This window comes from Mus caroli, chromosome 1 (genome assembly GCF_900094665.2).
Source record: "Mus caroli chromosome 1, CAROLI_EIJ_v1.1, whole genome shotgun sequence".
NCBI classification, from domain to species: Eukaryota; Metazoa; Chordata; class Mammalia; order Rodentia; family Muridae; genus Mus; species Mus caroli.
This window is the reverse complement of record NC_034570.1, coordinates 80,402,438-80,417,949: the sequence shown is the minus strand read 5'-3', so window position 1 is coordinate 80,417,949 and position 15,512 is coordinate 80,402,438. Positions and strand designations below refer to the sequence as shown.

The following is a 15,512-nucleotide window of genomic DNA, read 5'->3' as shown; positions in this document are numbered from 1 at the left end:
TTATGGAAGATCTAATACCAAATCCTAGCTTTTCCAGGGAGAAAAATGTATAAGATGAAACCTTTCATAAAATGGAAAGCACGCAAACAGCTTTGCATGCAGGCTGACAGTCAAGAAAGTTGGGGACACAGATGCTGTATCATGCTAAGACATTCTGGAACTTTAAGTTAGACCCACCTTTGACAGAGAAACCTGGTGTGCTACTGAGCTCTGAGCCACATCAGCCTGAGTAAGACCAAGAGCTGACCAGGGGTATCTCAGAGAAGCTGGGTGAGGCGGGATAGAACAGGGCATGCTGGGAGAAAAGCTAGGGAGCAACTTGCACATACTGTGAGAAGCTACTTGTGGCTTTCAGTGACCTAGTAAGCACACCTTCCCAGAAGCCAGGCTTCCTGGGCTACCAGGGATTATAAAGTGGCAGGGCAACAGTCCCTACAACAAACAGTTAGATAAACATGGCTGCCATGGAAAGGAGCAGAATGGGGTTGCATCAGTATCAGCTGCTTGTCTAGAGATAACAGCATGGAGGCAGAGGTGCCAGAGATGCCCAAAAGGACCAAAGAGAAACTGGCCAGCTAAGCAGCCTGAAGCCTCTACTCACCAGAACAAAACAAATACGTACAGGACGAACACACAGAGAACCCATGGCCAAAGCCAAAGAAAAAGCCAAGGGCAGCACTGAGAGCCGAGAGAGGCTAAGCTATTGAAAGAACCAGAAGGTCTGGAGAGCCCAAGTGAGCAGGAAGGAGCCTACAGTGGCAAGGCCTTGAGAGCAACAGCTCTATAAACCACTTGTAGACCACAGGTACAACAAGAAAAAGCCTGATGATTTACTAGAGCAGGGTGTACATTGCTCTCCAGAGTGGTCTGTGGCCTTTCTCAGACACCCAGCATGGGATTTTAAAGCTTTAGTGGCTCAGAAAAATCCCTGTGCATCTGCGTCTTCACTGTGCAAACCTGAGTAGTAACCAAGAAGACTAAGGAAGCAAACTAAGCCAGGCTCCAGGCCCCACTGTAAAGCAGAGCCAGCAAACAGGACCAGGCCACAAAGCCTGCAAGGTCTCAAAGAACATGGCAGAGCCTACCTGTGAATGAGGCCCCCTGCTGCCTGCCCAAACTGATCCATCTGGGTAGCTTCCTCCTCAGACAGGATCTCAGGGTGCAGGGAAAAGGAGGGTGGACGGGACAGCTCACACTTCTGTTTGTCTTCCCAAGACTTCAGGGTGTTTTCAAAGGCCTGAGACATTAGAACCCAGAGTCAGACTTCCTGTGCCCTCCAGAGGGTGAGCACACCATCTGCCCACAGCAAGGTAAAAGCTATGTATGTTAGTTTAACTTTGTGTCTTTTGGAACATGTCTCACTATATAACCTTAGCTGGTCTCCTGTCTCTAGATTATTGAGACTACAGGGCACACCACTATGTCAGCTAATCTCTGTATGGTGAAGAGAAATCCAAGAACAAAGATGAAACCCTTTTGCCTCTTTTATGAATGAAAGGTGAGCCCATGAGTAAGCCACTGGTAACCCAGACCCCAACCAGGCCTCGCTGGCAATTGCTCTTACCCTGTCTCTGGTCAGTGTCTGTGCCCTGTTCTTGTGCACAATCCGAATGTACCCAGGTGGCTGGATCCAGGCTTCCCCATCCACCTGCACAGGCACGCCTTCATCCCCCAGGATGGAGATCTTCACTGTGCGACACTAAACAGATACCATACTGTTATTCCCATGCCAGGAGATTTAAAGCACCCACAGGCCTTGCTGCTCTGAGTGTTTGCACTCCCACTCCTTACCCACAGCCATTTCTTGGCCTCCTTTTCTAGCCTCTGCTCTGTTGCCCCCTCTGCCCCTACTGTTCCCTCCCCAGACATCTGGGATAGGTAGATCCAGAAGATCTTGGGTACAGATACGGATATCAGGCTAAAGGGGTCAAAGAGTCATGGTCCTTGCCAGATGTAAACATCCCTGGGCAGAGCAAAATCTAACAGCAGATGAATGAAGCTTCTGCAACTCTTTACAAAAATGTGCACAAAAACAAAAAGGTAAACTTTAAACAGCTGAGTGTTGGGGACTAAGAGAATGCAGGAAGACCCAACAGATCTTATTAGCACTGCACTGTATGTACAGTCACTCCTTCCCTGCACCCCCAAAGTGGGTGGACCTGTACCAGCTCTTTAATGCTGTCAGAATTAAAGCCAAGAGCCCTGACCTAAGTGCCCTCTCTACCTAGCCTCAGAGCTGTCTGTCAAGCCCCAGTGGGCTTATTCATTGCCACAGACAGATCCATGTCCAAGGTGCACTGCTTCTTGCAGCAGACCAGGCTCATCTGGGCCTTTTCTACCTCAGCAAGACTCAGAGCACTCAGTGGGAGAGAGAGGCAGAGTGGGGCTGCCTCTAGGTCCTAGTTAGGCATCTCTCTTTCTTGGGTCTCTACTGTGAGCAAATCCAAGTATCCTAGGCCAGACCTAGAAGAGGGTGGGCTAGACCTATAGAACAGCATGGCCAGTACCTGGGCAATCCGATGATGCTGTAGCTTAATTACACGAGACACAGCCATCTGCATGCTGCCGAACACAGCAACCACCTCCAGAATCTTATCATCGAATGATGGAGCTGCAAAAGTCTGAAAGGGCCAGCATGAAAGCTGTCTGCCTCACTTCCCCAAACGTGTCTCCCTCTTGCTCTGCTTCCTGTTCTGGGGGTTCTGGTGAGACAGACAAGCCCACACCCACACATGGTACAGTGATGGTGGTAAATGAAGTGCAGGGTTGGGTATCTGTTACCCAGAAGCCCAGTGCCTGAGACTAGCCCTCAAACGTGCTATTTATTAGACATGAGCCCTCAGGCAAGTTAGTCATGTCCTCCTTCCTTCGGAGGGAGATTAACACTGCTTGTTCCTTAGGAGGGGGAGGTATATAAAATGAACGTGCAAACAGGTTCCAGGTACTTAGAACAGTGGCCTACAAATAAGTCTGCAGTAAGTGCCAGCTGGCTTTTTAAATTACATGCAAACCTTGGTTAAAGCCTGTCAATATCTTCCTATGTTCTTGACATAAACTCCAGACTCCTGCCTTTGGCTTCTATTGCCTCATACAATGCAGGCCCTACAGGCATCTCCCTCCTCCATGCACATATTCCACACTGCAGTTGGGAAACTGTTCTCTATATACTCTGCCCCTTCTTGCTTCTGAGCTTCCACATCTTTCTTCTGCCAAAACAGGATACTCCCATCTAGTGCCTGCCAATTTGGCCAATTTAAGTTCCCCTTCAAGTCTCAGCTGCTTCTCACTTGATCTTGTGCTAGACCTGCCTTCTAGACACCAGGCAGATCAGTGAGGAAACCTGTCTATCTGGTCCTCCAACATGCCCACTGTTAGGACCAAGGAGATATCCCATCTAGTCATGCCTCACTGACCTTGCTAAGCCCAGCCCACCCACCTCAAACCCCATACGTACATCATCTTCCTTGGTACCCCCCCAGAAGTTGGTCCCTCCAGCATAGCTGGGAATGTTGAGGACAGCAATTCCTTGAAGACTTGGGAGGGGAATAGGGCGCCCATCACACTGCACCACAGAAAGGCAGATGGAGAGAAAAGAGCAATACTCAGTATGCGCCAGTTCTTCCTAGCACCAATTTAATATGCTGGAGGCCTGTGGCAAGGCAAGGGCTCCTAAGGCAAGGCTCAGTAGAACTGATCTCTAACCAAGGTTGGGAGATCACCCACCAGGCCAAGAGGCTACCACTCACCTCCAGCAGGACCTTTTGTTCCAGGTTCCTGTAGGTTCTGTGCAGCAGCTCTTTGGTGCCAAGGACACCATACCACATCATGTTCTTAGTCCTACTCCTAGAAACAGAAGTGCCACCTTGGACAGGGCTCTCTTACAATAACCTGAGTTACTGTTATGAAGCTTGGGGACTTGTGCGACCGCGAAAGGCAGCCTGGTTTCTGATCGAGCTAGGTTTAAACCCCAGATACCCAGCAAGGGACAGAAGGCGCTTGTCTGCCACACTTCTGGACACCAGGCTCCTGACATGAGGCCTTAGCTCTCCATAATTCTAACCTGACCATAGATCACATAGCCTCAAGACAGAGCTCCATTTAAATGAGGTACCTAAAGGCCTGAGGGGCTTAGCCAATCAAGCTCTCCTTCCCAGACACTCCTCCCTGCAAAAGGTATTTAGCCTCAGGCCCACCCTGAGAAAGTTTCACTCAGCACAACTCTCCACCATGACAATAAATGCTTTAAAACCATGGACTGCCTCTTCTCATTGGGACCTGCTGTGGGGAACAATGGAGCAGATCTTCCTCTAAAGAGTCATGCCTAATCTCATGCAGGAAGCCTCTCTGCATTTTCAGACACACAACCAACCTGCCCTGACCAAGCCTAGGACACTCTTCCCTCAGGAACCATCCAGAGCTCTCCTCCTGCCCTTTTCCCTTCGCCCCGGGCTAGAGCCAGCCCCTCAGCCCCCTACTCAGTTCTCAGCTCTTCCACAACATCAAGCTGCATCTTCAGTGTCCAAGAGTCTGAGAATCTGTTGTCCTTGTCCTCTGTGTGGGCCAGGACGCCCCAGCCAACTCCGGCAGTTCCCCAGGGACCTCAGACTGCGCTTCCCCACCACCCGGAGCAGAGTCCTGCAGCAGCCCGACACCCACTGACAAGCAGCCATAGCCCTGTGGCAAACCAGACACCATTTTTAACCCACAGGGACTCAGCAACTGTGTACAGCAGGACACTGGAGCAAAACAGTCTGGGCTTCTCAGACATGTAAGAAGAGTAAATTTAGCAATGATGAAGTATGCTACAAACTGACACTTTGCCAAGAAAGCAATCACACTCTGAAAAGGAAGTAAGTGATGCTCAGAAAAGAAATTATATATCATGACTTGTGGCTAAAATTATAGGGAGATGACTAGTGGATAAATTGCTTTCTATGCAAGCATAAGGACTGGGGTTTGAATCTCCAGAACCCATGTACAACTGGATGCAATAGAGCATATCTGAAATCCCAGGGCACCATGACTTAACGGGAAGCAGAACAGGAGAATCCCCAGAACCCCATGGGCCAGTCAGCCAGGAATACAGCAGTGAAAAACAGAAGACTGTCTCAAAACAAGATGTAAAACAAGGACCACATGACACCTAAGGTGGTGTACTGGCTATTTTGTGTCAACTTGACACAGCTGGAGTTATCACAGAGAAAGGAGCTTCAGTTGAGGAAATGCCTCCACGAGATCCAGCTGTAAGGCATTTTCTCAATTAGTGATCAAGGGGGAAAGGCCCCTTGTGGGTGGGACCATCTCTGGGCTGGTAGTCTTGGGTTCTATAAGAGAGCAGGCTGAGCAAGCCAGGGGAAGCAAGCCAATAAAGAACATCCCTCCATGGCCTCTGCATCAGCTCCTGCTCCCTGACCTGCTTGAGTTCCAGTCCTGACTTCCTTGGTGATAAATAGCAGTATGGAAGTGTAAGCCGAATAAACCCTTTCCTCCCCAACTTGCTTCTTGGTCATGATGTTTGTGCAGGAGTAGGAACCCTGACTGAGACAGGTGGTCTTCTGACCTCTATACATGCACTGTGACATCTACTCTCCATGTCCTGATGACAATTGGGGGTCGGGGGGGCCACGGAGAGGGGGTGCCCTAGGCAGTTTGTGGATAAGCAAAGCTCTACCCATGAACGGTACTGGGATGGTGACCTTGCAGCACACTCATGTCACTTTCTTCCAACACATCATCATAGACTCCGATGCTGGGTAAGAGACAGCCCACTTCAGTCATACACATCACTGGCTTCCTGATATCCAGTCTGCCAAGATGGCCAATCCAGGGGTGGAGTCCCTCCCTTTTGAGCTGGCTTCTTGGCTGCCTCTTTCTACACCAAAACTGACAACAGAGTACATACCTGCATTTCTCTGGGTGCTCATCACGCTTGTTGTTGAAGTCCAGAGATATCTTTGCATCCAAGCCAATGCCAAAATAGTTGTTCATGACACACTTCTCTGTGTAGTATTCTCTGCAAAGGCGAGTTTAAAGTCTCTCAATGGCTCTGCCTCACAGGTTCCTCTGTGACTGTCCTGCCATTTGTCCCGCAGATCAAAACTCGCGGCTTTTCCATGTGTTGTTGTTGTTTTTCACTTAGGTTTGCTTTGTTTCCTTTCCCTGTTTAGAGTCTGAACCCAGGGTCCTGATTCAGGGTTTGTGTGGGGTATTTGTTTTGGTAAGAGCTCTACCAAGATGTTATTCACATAGCAAGTCACTACCACATCAAAGTACATGACTCAACAGTTTCTGGGACATTTCAGAGCCCTTTCAATCAGTTTCAGAAAGTACAGATCCTCGGGATGTGCCCATCCAGAACTTGTCAAATAAATGGAATGAGGTAATCTGCTCTGGCTCCTCTCTTCTAACCACTTTATCTTTATGCAAAGCAATCTATTATGTGGCCTTACTACATTCTGTCTACCAATAACTGATAAACATTCAAATTGATCTGTGTTCTAATGATGACTTACGCACATTAGTGCCCACGTATGCTGTAGTGCCCATGCTGTAGACGTATGTTTTAGAATCGGTGAGTTTGTATAATGGACAGAACCACTGGGACACACTGCCTCTGGTTTGCCCTTGAGGCACTGCCAGCCTGTTTCCCAGAAGTCTTCACAACATGCTTCTCAAGCACTGCTAAACTGTCTAAAAAATCCCTGAAGTGAAAAGGGCAGTCACTGAAAACCCCTATACCAAGGCCAAAAGCCTCCCTTCCCCAGAGAACTACTGGTGATGCCTCTGTGGCACTATCCACACACTCCCCTACTCCTCTAGAGCCATAGGTGTGTCCTACCCCATGCCCTCCCCCAGTCCCATGTGACAGACACAGTGAGGAAGGTAAGTTCTAAAAACGCCCATAGACTCTGGACAAAAAGAGGAGCTCCACAAAGTTTGCACTTTTAGGTTATGTTTCTTGCAACCTGATAAGACCCAATCCTGATCACACATCTAGTTCAAGTGCCTTGTGACTGTTCAGAAGAGCTCTGGGGCCAAACTATTTTCTAAGCTAAAAAGCATGTGATGAGCAGTGTTTATAGGTCCTAGGAAGAAAAGAAGAGTAATACGGAAAACACGGTGCAAGAACAAGAGCAGGAGAGGCTGGGTGCAGGGATCCAAGGAGGAAGCAGATACCCAGGACAGGGAGGGGAAAAACAGGCTTAGCCACAGAGGAGGCCTTCCAGGACATCAAAGGAGGTAAATAAAGGAAGTCTCCTGGTTCAAAGCCCCAAGAGTGTTGCTCCCAGAGGAACTATAGCTCTGTCCCTGCTAAGGAAAATCATTAGGGTTCCAGCACAAAACCAGACCAGGAGCACAGACCCATGTACCACTAGGCTGGAGACTTAAGAGTCACTTTCCCAAAACAGGATCTCTGTGAACCACACACATCGTCACACCAGACAATAAGAGCAGGTAACTTATACCAGCTACCACCAGCCTTTAGCTGCCCACAAAAGTTCAATCAGTAGCAGTAAAAAATTACTAAAATGGTGTCTTCTTTGGTATGAGAAATACCACCTACAGAGAGCTCTAATATACACAGAGATCCATTAAACCATTATGCAAATGCCTTTACAGCCTCACAACATAGCAGAAGAGGCCACGCCCCTTCTGCAGCAAGAGGAGCCGCCAGACTCTCTCTAAAATCCTCAAAGTAAGACACTGTCTCCAGGAACAATAAATCCCAGGGAACAACAAATCCTGGAGGATTTCAGCCCAGGAATGCTACAAGCTACATCACTGAAGGGATGGCCAACACCATGAGGCAACAAGAGACAAGAACAAAAACAATGGAGTGAATAAGGAAGTGACAATGTAGTCACTACTGATCTGGCCTGTTTCAGGGTCTGGACAAGGACAGGACAGTGACAGGTCTGTCCTTGGCTGTCCTATTAGCCTACAGGGAAGGCTCTCAGGCACACATCCAACAACAGCTGAAAAAAAAGCCTGCTGTCAACTGATGGCTCTGATTGTGAATAAGACCTCTGCACTCTGCATCCTAACAAAATGCCCCATTGGTATTGCCTCATACTTACAGGTTTTCAGGTTCAGCATTAAAGGGATCAGCATTAATTAACAAGCGACTGATGACTGAGCCCCCTGGCAAGGAGCCAGACATCCCTGCCCGAACACCTGCAAGGGAAGATGAAGAGGTACTTGGCCAGGAGCTCTAGATGGAGCAAGACAGATCTCTAAGGTTGGTGCCACATATCCTACAGGACATTACGAACAAGTGCTCCAATTTGATTAGCAATTCAAAATCACCACTACCATCCCATATTAAAGTAGAATTTAATTTAACACCCAGAACACAAATAAAAACTGTCCCTTCTTCATTTACCTGGCATTATCTGTACATTACATGCCTTTTATTTGAACAAGTATATTTTTAGGCTTGGGATACTATGCTATATGTTATTACTGGTTAAAAGTCCAAAGAGCACCCAAAACAACATGGGCTATTGACATTGCTTTTGGTTGTCCACCAAAACTGCATGGTAAAACTCTCTTGCTCAGGAGCTGGAGAGATGATGGCTCAACAGTTAGGAGCACTGACTGTTCTTCCAGAGGTACTGAGTTCAATTCCCAGCAACCACATGGTGGCTCACAACCATATATAATGAGATCTGATGCTTTCTTCTGGTGTGTCTAAAGACAGTGACAGTGTACTTGCATATATTTAAAAAAAACTAAAACAAAAACCCAACTCTCTTGCTAAAGACAGCACACTTGGGCTTCAGGACAGAGAGAAATTAATCTGAAACTAACTAGGAAACAGTCTTCCTCCTAGCTAGCTTTCTTGTGGGCTGTTGGGGAGGGGGAGAATCAATGGTCTTACCCAGCACTAGAATTTTTTGCATGCTGCAAAACCAACCTGCCTGGAAGATGTGCCCGCTAGTGCAGCAGTGATATAATGACTATGGGGTAGACCAATTTCTACCTGATTTTGTGGCCTACACCAAAAGACAGGGGATTCATGCCCAGTACTGTACACCTGGCCAATGGTCCATGGCTGGGAAAAGTATAGGTCCTATGAGAACACTGCTGCTATTGTTTTGCTAAACAGTCATGATGTCACACTGTATTCTAAAGTTTGTTTTCCCTATAGATTAGTGCTACCTCACCTCCAAAGCGTGACTCTAACACCCAGAAAATCCTCAGAGAAGCTTCTTTCTCCAGTGAGCCACAGTGGTTAATGTAAAACCCTAACTGGTCAAAGAGCTGGGAATAAGTGCTAGACCCTGAAAGGGACAACTGTGTCAAACCCTCCCAGAGATCCGGGAAACACTGGAGAAAACAGGACAGAAAAAAATGTAAGAGCCTGAGGATGGGGAAAGAGAGCTTGAAATGAATTCTGGTGGAGACATAACATAGCCACAGCAGCACTGATCACCTGCACATCAAGCCAGTCAAAATCCAAGCATAGGACAAAAGGCTTCCTAAGGCTTTGGGCCTAGTTGAGGAGCTACTGGCAGTTGATAACATTTGAGGGGGGGAAAGGTGGCTGCAACTAGGTTGCCCATGTTGCAGTGGGTAGCCCACACCTATGCACACTAATTAGACTCAATGGATTATAAAAACTAAGAGAGTGATATAAAGAAGGGAGAGTAAATTGGAGGGCCCTGGCGGTCTGAAGGAGGTGTTGGGGGTAGATATGGTCAAAAAACATTGCATACATGTATGAAATTGCAAAGGAATAAGAAACACTTATAAACCAAAAAGGTATTTTTCACACAGTCACGAGTTAAACTACAGAGTTCTGTGTATGTTTCCATGGACCTGCAAGCTCTGCAAGGACAGCAACAGTCCTATTCCTTCCAAGACCCACAGTGCCATAAGCTCAGTCAGGGCCAGCAAGCACCTCTAGCCTCCCTGGTACCCCACCCCGGCTAAGACTCCCCCACACGGGGGTTGGGGGCAGTGGATCACTCACTTGGATATAGGATCTTGGTGTTCAGAGCAGGCAGGCTGTCCCGGCTTCCTGTACCAGGAGGGAGTGAGGCAGAGCTGCCGAGTGACAGGCCTTTGCCCACCAGCTTCTCACAAGGGGCCCTGGATGCTGTAAAACAGGACAACACACTTGACACTGTCCAAAGCAGAGCAGAGTTGAGAGGAGTCACAACAAAATGAACAGACAGGAGGGCTATGGGAAAGAAGGAGAGTTGAGAGCCGCCCACTGGCCAGTAGTAAGTGTGTGCGATGAAGAGTCCCTGAGTAAAGCTGAAGGAAGAGTACACACACATCCACTGTGGGCCAGACTCATCTTGAAAGGACACAGACCTGGATAAAGAGGGGCTGACCCCTAATCACAGTTTGGGTACAGAAGGCACAGAGTTAGTTCTGATGCTTGTTAACACTGTCTACTCTAGAAAAAGCCCCCTTCCCTCCCACAGTGCCACCACAGCTGATGGGAAGAACCCTTTCCTTTTGAAGACCTTTGCTGGGGTCTATTCTGAGAGAGATGAAGATCTCAGTTTTGCCAGACTCTTATGAGCAGCCATAAGAAGGCTCTAAGAACACCTAGGAAGGACAGCGATGTCCCTCAGCAGGGGAGGCCCTGTTTCCTGCAGGTGATACAGTGCACATGCCTCTCCTAATCATATCTTGGTGACATGAAGGTGGTACAGATGTAGGGCCACAGGTGAGAATGTCAATTTACTCCAATGGCCAAAGCAAAGAAAAAGCACCCTAAAGTGTCCATGACAAGCTCACCAAGTATCACCCAAACCATACCTTTGCGTTGACTTCTCCCCTTGGCATTCACACAGCTCTCACTATGGGCAGATGATGTGCACACCCTATTGTCAGTCTTCAAGTCTTTCTTCTCAGATTCAGAGAGGCCTAGGACAAAACCCTGCTGCTCCTGGGTCTGGGCATTCTGCTCATCCACCGCTGGTAAAGAAAGAACATTCTTGCTAAGACTGTGCCAGTAGGGCTAAGGATACTACTATAGGTTCTCTCTTCTCGATGGTAGTATAGCTCAAGGCTCAGACCCCAAATCCTCACCACAACACACTTTAGTCCAGTGCCCTAGCTCAGTTAATGTACTAGGACTTGGGCATTCCAGCTAACAGGCTGGAGAGAAGGACTCTGAGACAAGAAGTTGTGGAGGTGAAGAGAGTAACTAGAGGCCCCAGCAGGAGAGTGGGTGGTATGGTCACACCGGTGACCAGGTATGGTGTGACCACAGAGTCTGAAGCAATCAGAGGTGGAGCTGCTCAGAATGACATGAATAGAGTTGGTAAAGTGAGAGGGAGAGCACGGTGTCAAGTGTGGTCCTAGGGCAGAGAGAGGGTAGGTAGGAGAGAGTGAATGGTCGATAGGGTTGGGAACTGTCATATGAAGATGGAGGTGGGGAAGTCCTTGGGTCTATAACTACATCCAGGGAATCTGGGAACTCCAGTGCCACCTAGGGACTCAGAGACCCATTACCTTTTTCTGTGTGCTCTATAATCTGGCGAATTGCTTTCTTCAGGCTGTTGGCTCTCAACATTAGCTGCTCCCGGGGCCGGAAGATCTGTGGCCGAGAGGGGCATGCCGAGCCCACCAAATGGTCCCCAGTAGAGCTACAGATGTTTCCTGATCCGTCCCCATCTTCAGCCTCCTCAGCAATGGTAGGAGGTGGGTTGGACAGAGAGGATGAAGCCTGAGACTCGTCATCCAAGGTCTTGAGGAGAGAGTCCAGTTTCTCTTTCAAGACAGAGCACTGGATTCAAGAAAAAGCAGCATGAGAGCAAGCTCTTCTGCACCAGCTGCTCCACCTACCCTGTGCTTGGGAACCTACCTTCTTGGCCATGACCTCTGACTCCTGCGAGCTCTCTGTCGTCTTCTCATAGGCCTTGCCCACTCGAGCCACAAAGTCCTTCACTGTCTCACAGAGCACTCTGTAGGACACAGGGCAGCTTGGCTGGGACCCTGCAGAGCAGCAGCTTACTGCCTCTCTGAGTCCCCAGAGCCCCACTACTCACTTGGCTGATGAGATCACCACAGAATGCTGGTCCGAAGTTAAGATTTTAGAAAGATGGGCTGCGACTGAGTCTTCATAGAAGAGAATTTGCTGCACCTTTAATCATACCAAAACAGGGGGCAGTTAGTCTCACAATCTACTGTGAGCTCCATTAGTGTCTGACTTGGGAGTTTTCTTTGGCCCTTCTGGTCCATCCTCTCACAGAACAGATCATCTCTAAACACCATCAGGGCTGTCCACCACTAAGGGAGCAAGGACAAAAGTGTCACCAACCTGTGGACAGACTAAATGATGAGTCAGAACTAAACAATCCCTATCAGAGCCCCCAGATAGACTATGCCTCTTCAGTCAGGACAGTGAGACAAGCCTGGAAGCCCTGGCGTACACCCCAGTCTACCTTCAGCAATACGCTCGTGGCCAGGCAGAGCAGACACTTCCTTTTCTCCTGACCAGGAACTCTGCCAAAAAGGTGCAAACAAACCTCTCTCAACTCCACCCACAAACAGGAGAGCTCCACTGCTCTCTGTCCACCCCATAGCAAGCAAGCCTTCTCACAGGTCAAAGAGAAACTATCTGTGCCAGAGTCTCAGACATTTTCCTGGGTACTTTTCTCAGGCTCCACACAAATATTCTCAAAACAAAAGCACAGGCCGTCCTCCACCCGTGAAGCCATAAAAAGTAGGCTTGGCTTGACTTGCTGACTGCTACTGTCCTTGATCCCTTGGGCTTGTCAGACCAGTCACCTAGCAGGACCAACACTGCATGTGCCTAGCAGAGCAGTTAGGACATAAATACAAAACCCCACCCCTCAGAATCTCAGAACCTAATCCCTGGAGTGGCCACTGCTCAGCACAGAGGACTGGAACTGATGCTGAAGCAGTGTGTGCTAACTACAAGGGCAGCACAGATATCAGAGAGAGACAGATGAGCATGGAGACTTCTGGAAGCAGACAGGAGGAGGCTGTATAGGAAAAACAGCAGACTGCAATAAGTGCTGAGCTACAGTAAGGAGCATAAGACGTCACAAGGGGTTAGGCATTAGAAAGCACCTCCCAACAGTCATGAAGCCCTAGAGTTGAGCCTGCTCAGCCTCAAGCTCAGGCAAGGTTCTTCCTGCACTCCTTCAGAACCACAAAAGGGACAAGGATGTAGTAAAAAAAAGCTGAGTACATGACAATCACATGTGGGGCTTAAATAGTAGGTGGTGGAGTTGGGGTCAGCTCAGTGCCAAGTGTGAGATCCGAAGTGCCATTCCCAGCACTGCAAGAGAAAGAGCAAGCAAGTGGTGGTACCTCTGAGTCCTCGCTGAAGTCCTCAGTGACAGTGGAGGAGGAGGCCTGCCGAGGGAGCTTGGTCTCATATGCCATGACACTCCACCTGCACAGGCTCAAAGTCAGCTCAGCTGCAAAATACCCACTAACACCCAGGGATCTGCACGGCCCCATCCCCCAACCAACCCCTCATTGCTCCAATGTCGTAGTCTGGTGCCTTGATCAGTTGTATTCTGACTTTTTGAGTTTTCTGGTTTTCTGAGACTAGGGCTAGTCTTAGTCCTCCTCACTAGTCTTAGAGTAAGAAGCTTGGCCACAGAGGACAATGCTTCTTGGTCAAGCTGCCATTCACACATCCTGGCTGCCCCACTCACCTGTCCAGCATCTTAGTGCTGGCCCTCTCCAGCTTTGCCAAGATCTGAGGGAGCTGTGTATCATCATCACAGGCAGAGCCCCAGCCGAGAACACGGGCCAGGTCATTCCCTGTCCCCAGGGGCAGCACACCTAGCTGACACTGGTGGAAAACAGTGAGGAAAACATTCCTTAGACAGCAAGTCTAAGAACCATTCTCATGCAGTACCCACCCTGTTGACACCATCAATAGCCACAATAAGTGTAGGAAGTCTGATCTGAAGTATGTGGCCTGTACCTTCTCAGCAGAGCCTCCTAGAGGGGACAGATGGGCTTTGTGATCACTAACTAGCAGATACCAGGATCCCCAGCCCTTTCTCACTATTCACATGTCTTAGCAATCAAACCTTGAAAACCCCTGGTTTCTACAACCCCTCCCTTCCCAAAGACACTGAAATACTCAGACCTAAAGAGTCAATCTGTTATCCCTCAAACATCTCTCTACCCTACTATGCATCTCACTCACTGATGCCACACCACTAAAAGTCCCCCCCAACCCCCGCCTTATAGGTCCTTTCAGAAGCCATGCTAAGGCTGTCTGAACATACAAGACCTAGTCTGTGCCCATTTACCTGTAAGGTAGTGGCTTCCCAAATTGACCCTAGCCCTGCTATCTCCTCCTAGACTTAACAGAGGGCAAAAGTAAGGGGAGAAGGCAGAACAGAGAAGGAAGGGGCAAATATGAAGTCTAGTAAAGTCTGCTGCCAGCAGGGAGGACCAAGGGTTGTAACTGTCCTAGGGAGGGTTACTCTCAGCAGCCTATGGATGGCCCAGACTAAGGAAGATACAAGAAGGCTGGGGTCCATGTGGGCAAGTCAGCAACTAGCTTGAAGTGGGGAAAGAGGAAGACGAAGGTATCAGGAATAGCTGTGGGGCTTCTCCTTAGGCCTTGAATGCATGAAGACTTTCAGGCAAAGTAGGAGCTTAGTGAAAAGCAAGGTTGGAAACCTGCAACATTACAATACCCAGAAACCCCAGAGTGTCTCCCAAATTGACATGGCATCAAACTTCAGTGAGTCACAAGCTTTCCCCATAGGAAAAGTGTGAAAGATGAGAGTGGGTGACCATATAGCATCTACTAGAGGCCAGGAGAAGAAACACTACCCCATACAGGGCTGGGGAAGCTAGGGGTGCAGGAGAGAGTAGACAGAGCTCCAAGAAGCACAAAGAAGCCATAGGAGACAAGTGTTTACAGAACTTGACTGAGTATGAGAACCACATTCATAGCCTTTCTGCAAGCCAAACATTCAGCTCAAAAGCCAATCAACAAAACTGTATACTATAATCCCACCACTGGGGGGTGCTGATGCTTTTCCTAGAGTTATGGTGTGGCTATCAGTAAACCCTGGACCATCTCTTCTTCTCCAGACAATACACAAAATACGATTGGTGAGTAAGACTAGACAAAGAACTTAAGACTAGACAAAGAACACGAAATCACTGAAAACTAAAGAACAACAACAAAAAAAATCATAAAGAAGGTAAAAATGACAAGCCAGAAAACTAGGGAAATATGTTTGTTTTGTTTTGTTGTGTTGTGTTGTTGTCATTTCAAGACAGTATTCCTCTGTGTAGCCCTGGCTATCCTGGAACTCTGTAGACCAGGCTGGCTTCGAATTCACAGAGATCCATCTGCCTCTCTGTCTCCCATGTGTTGGGCTTAAAAGCACGTGCCACCACTGCCTGGCAGGAAAACAGCTGATCTTTCCTGACAGACGTAAAAACCGTAAGCAGGTTTAAAACAGCATTCCATACGGCTGTGCTTGATGTTACTGCTTACAATGGACACTTCCTGTTTACACCTGAGCCAAGGCAAGGCA

General features: G+C 48.4%; 1 protein-coding gene across 4 annotated transcripts in view; it reads right to left on the bottom strand.

The window, feature by feature from the left end:
* Dgkd (diacylglycerol kinase delta) overlaps window positions 1-15,512 on the bottom strand; it is an 89,281-nt gene that overhangs the window by 6,699 nt on the left and 67,070 nt on the right. For all 4 annotated transcript variants that reach the window (XM_021157517.2, XM_021157525.2, XM_021157533.2 and 1 more), the window contains 14 exons: window positions 13,656-13,795; window positions 13,303-13,387; window positions 12,012-12,106; window positions 11,828-11,927; window positions 11,476-11,749; window positions 10,777-10,935; window positions 9,977-10,102; window positions 8,079-8,175; window positions 5,903-6,013; window positions 3,747-3,843; window positions 3,455-3,562; window positions 2,508-2,621; window positions 1,565-1,699; window positions 1,086-1,237 (listed from right to left, as the gene is read on the bottom strand). In XM_021157517.2, the coding sequence (XP_021013176.1) occupies window positions 1,086-1,237; window positions 1,565-1,699; window positions 2,508-2,621; window positions 3,455-3,562; window positions 3,747-3,843; window positions 5,903-6,013; window positions 8,079-8,175; window positions 9,977-10,102; window positions 10,777-10,935; window positions 11,476-11,749; window positions 11,828-11,927; window positions 12,012-12,106; window positions 13,303-13,387; window positions 13,656-13,795 (1,793 nt within the window). The remainder of the gene's footprint in view (window positions 1-1,085; window positions 1,238-1,564; window positions 1,700-2,507; window positions 2,622-3,454; window positions 3,563-3,746; window positions 3,844-5,902; window positions 6,014-8,078; window positions 8,176-9,976; window positions 10,103-10,776; window positions 10,936-11,475; window positions 11,750-11,827; window positions 11,928-12,011; window positions 12,107-13,302; window positions 13,388-13,655; window positions 13,796-15,512) is intronic.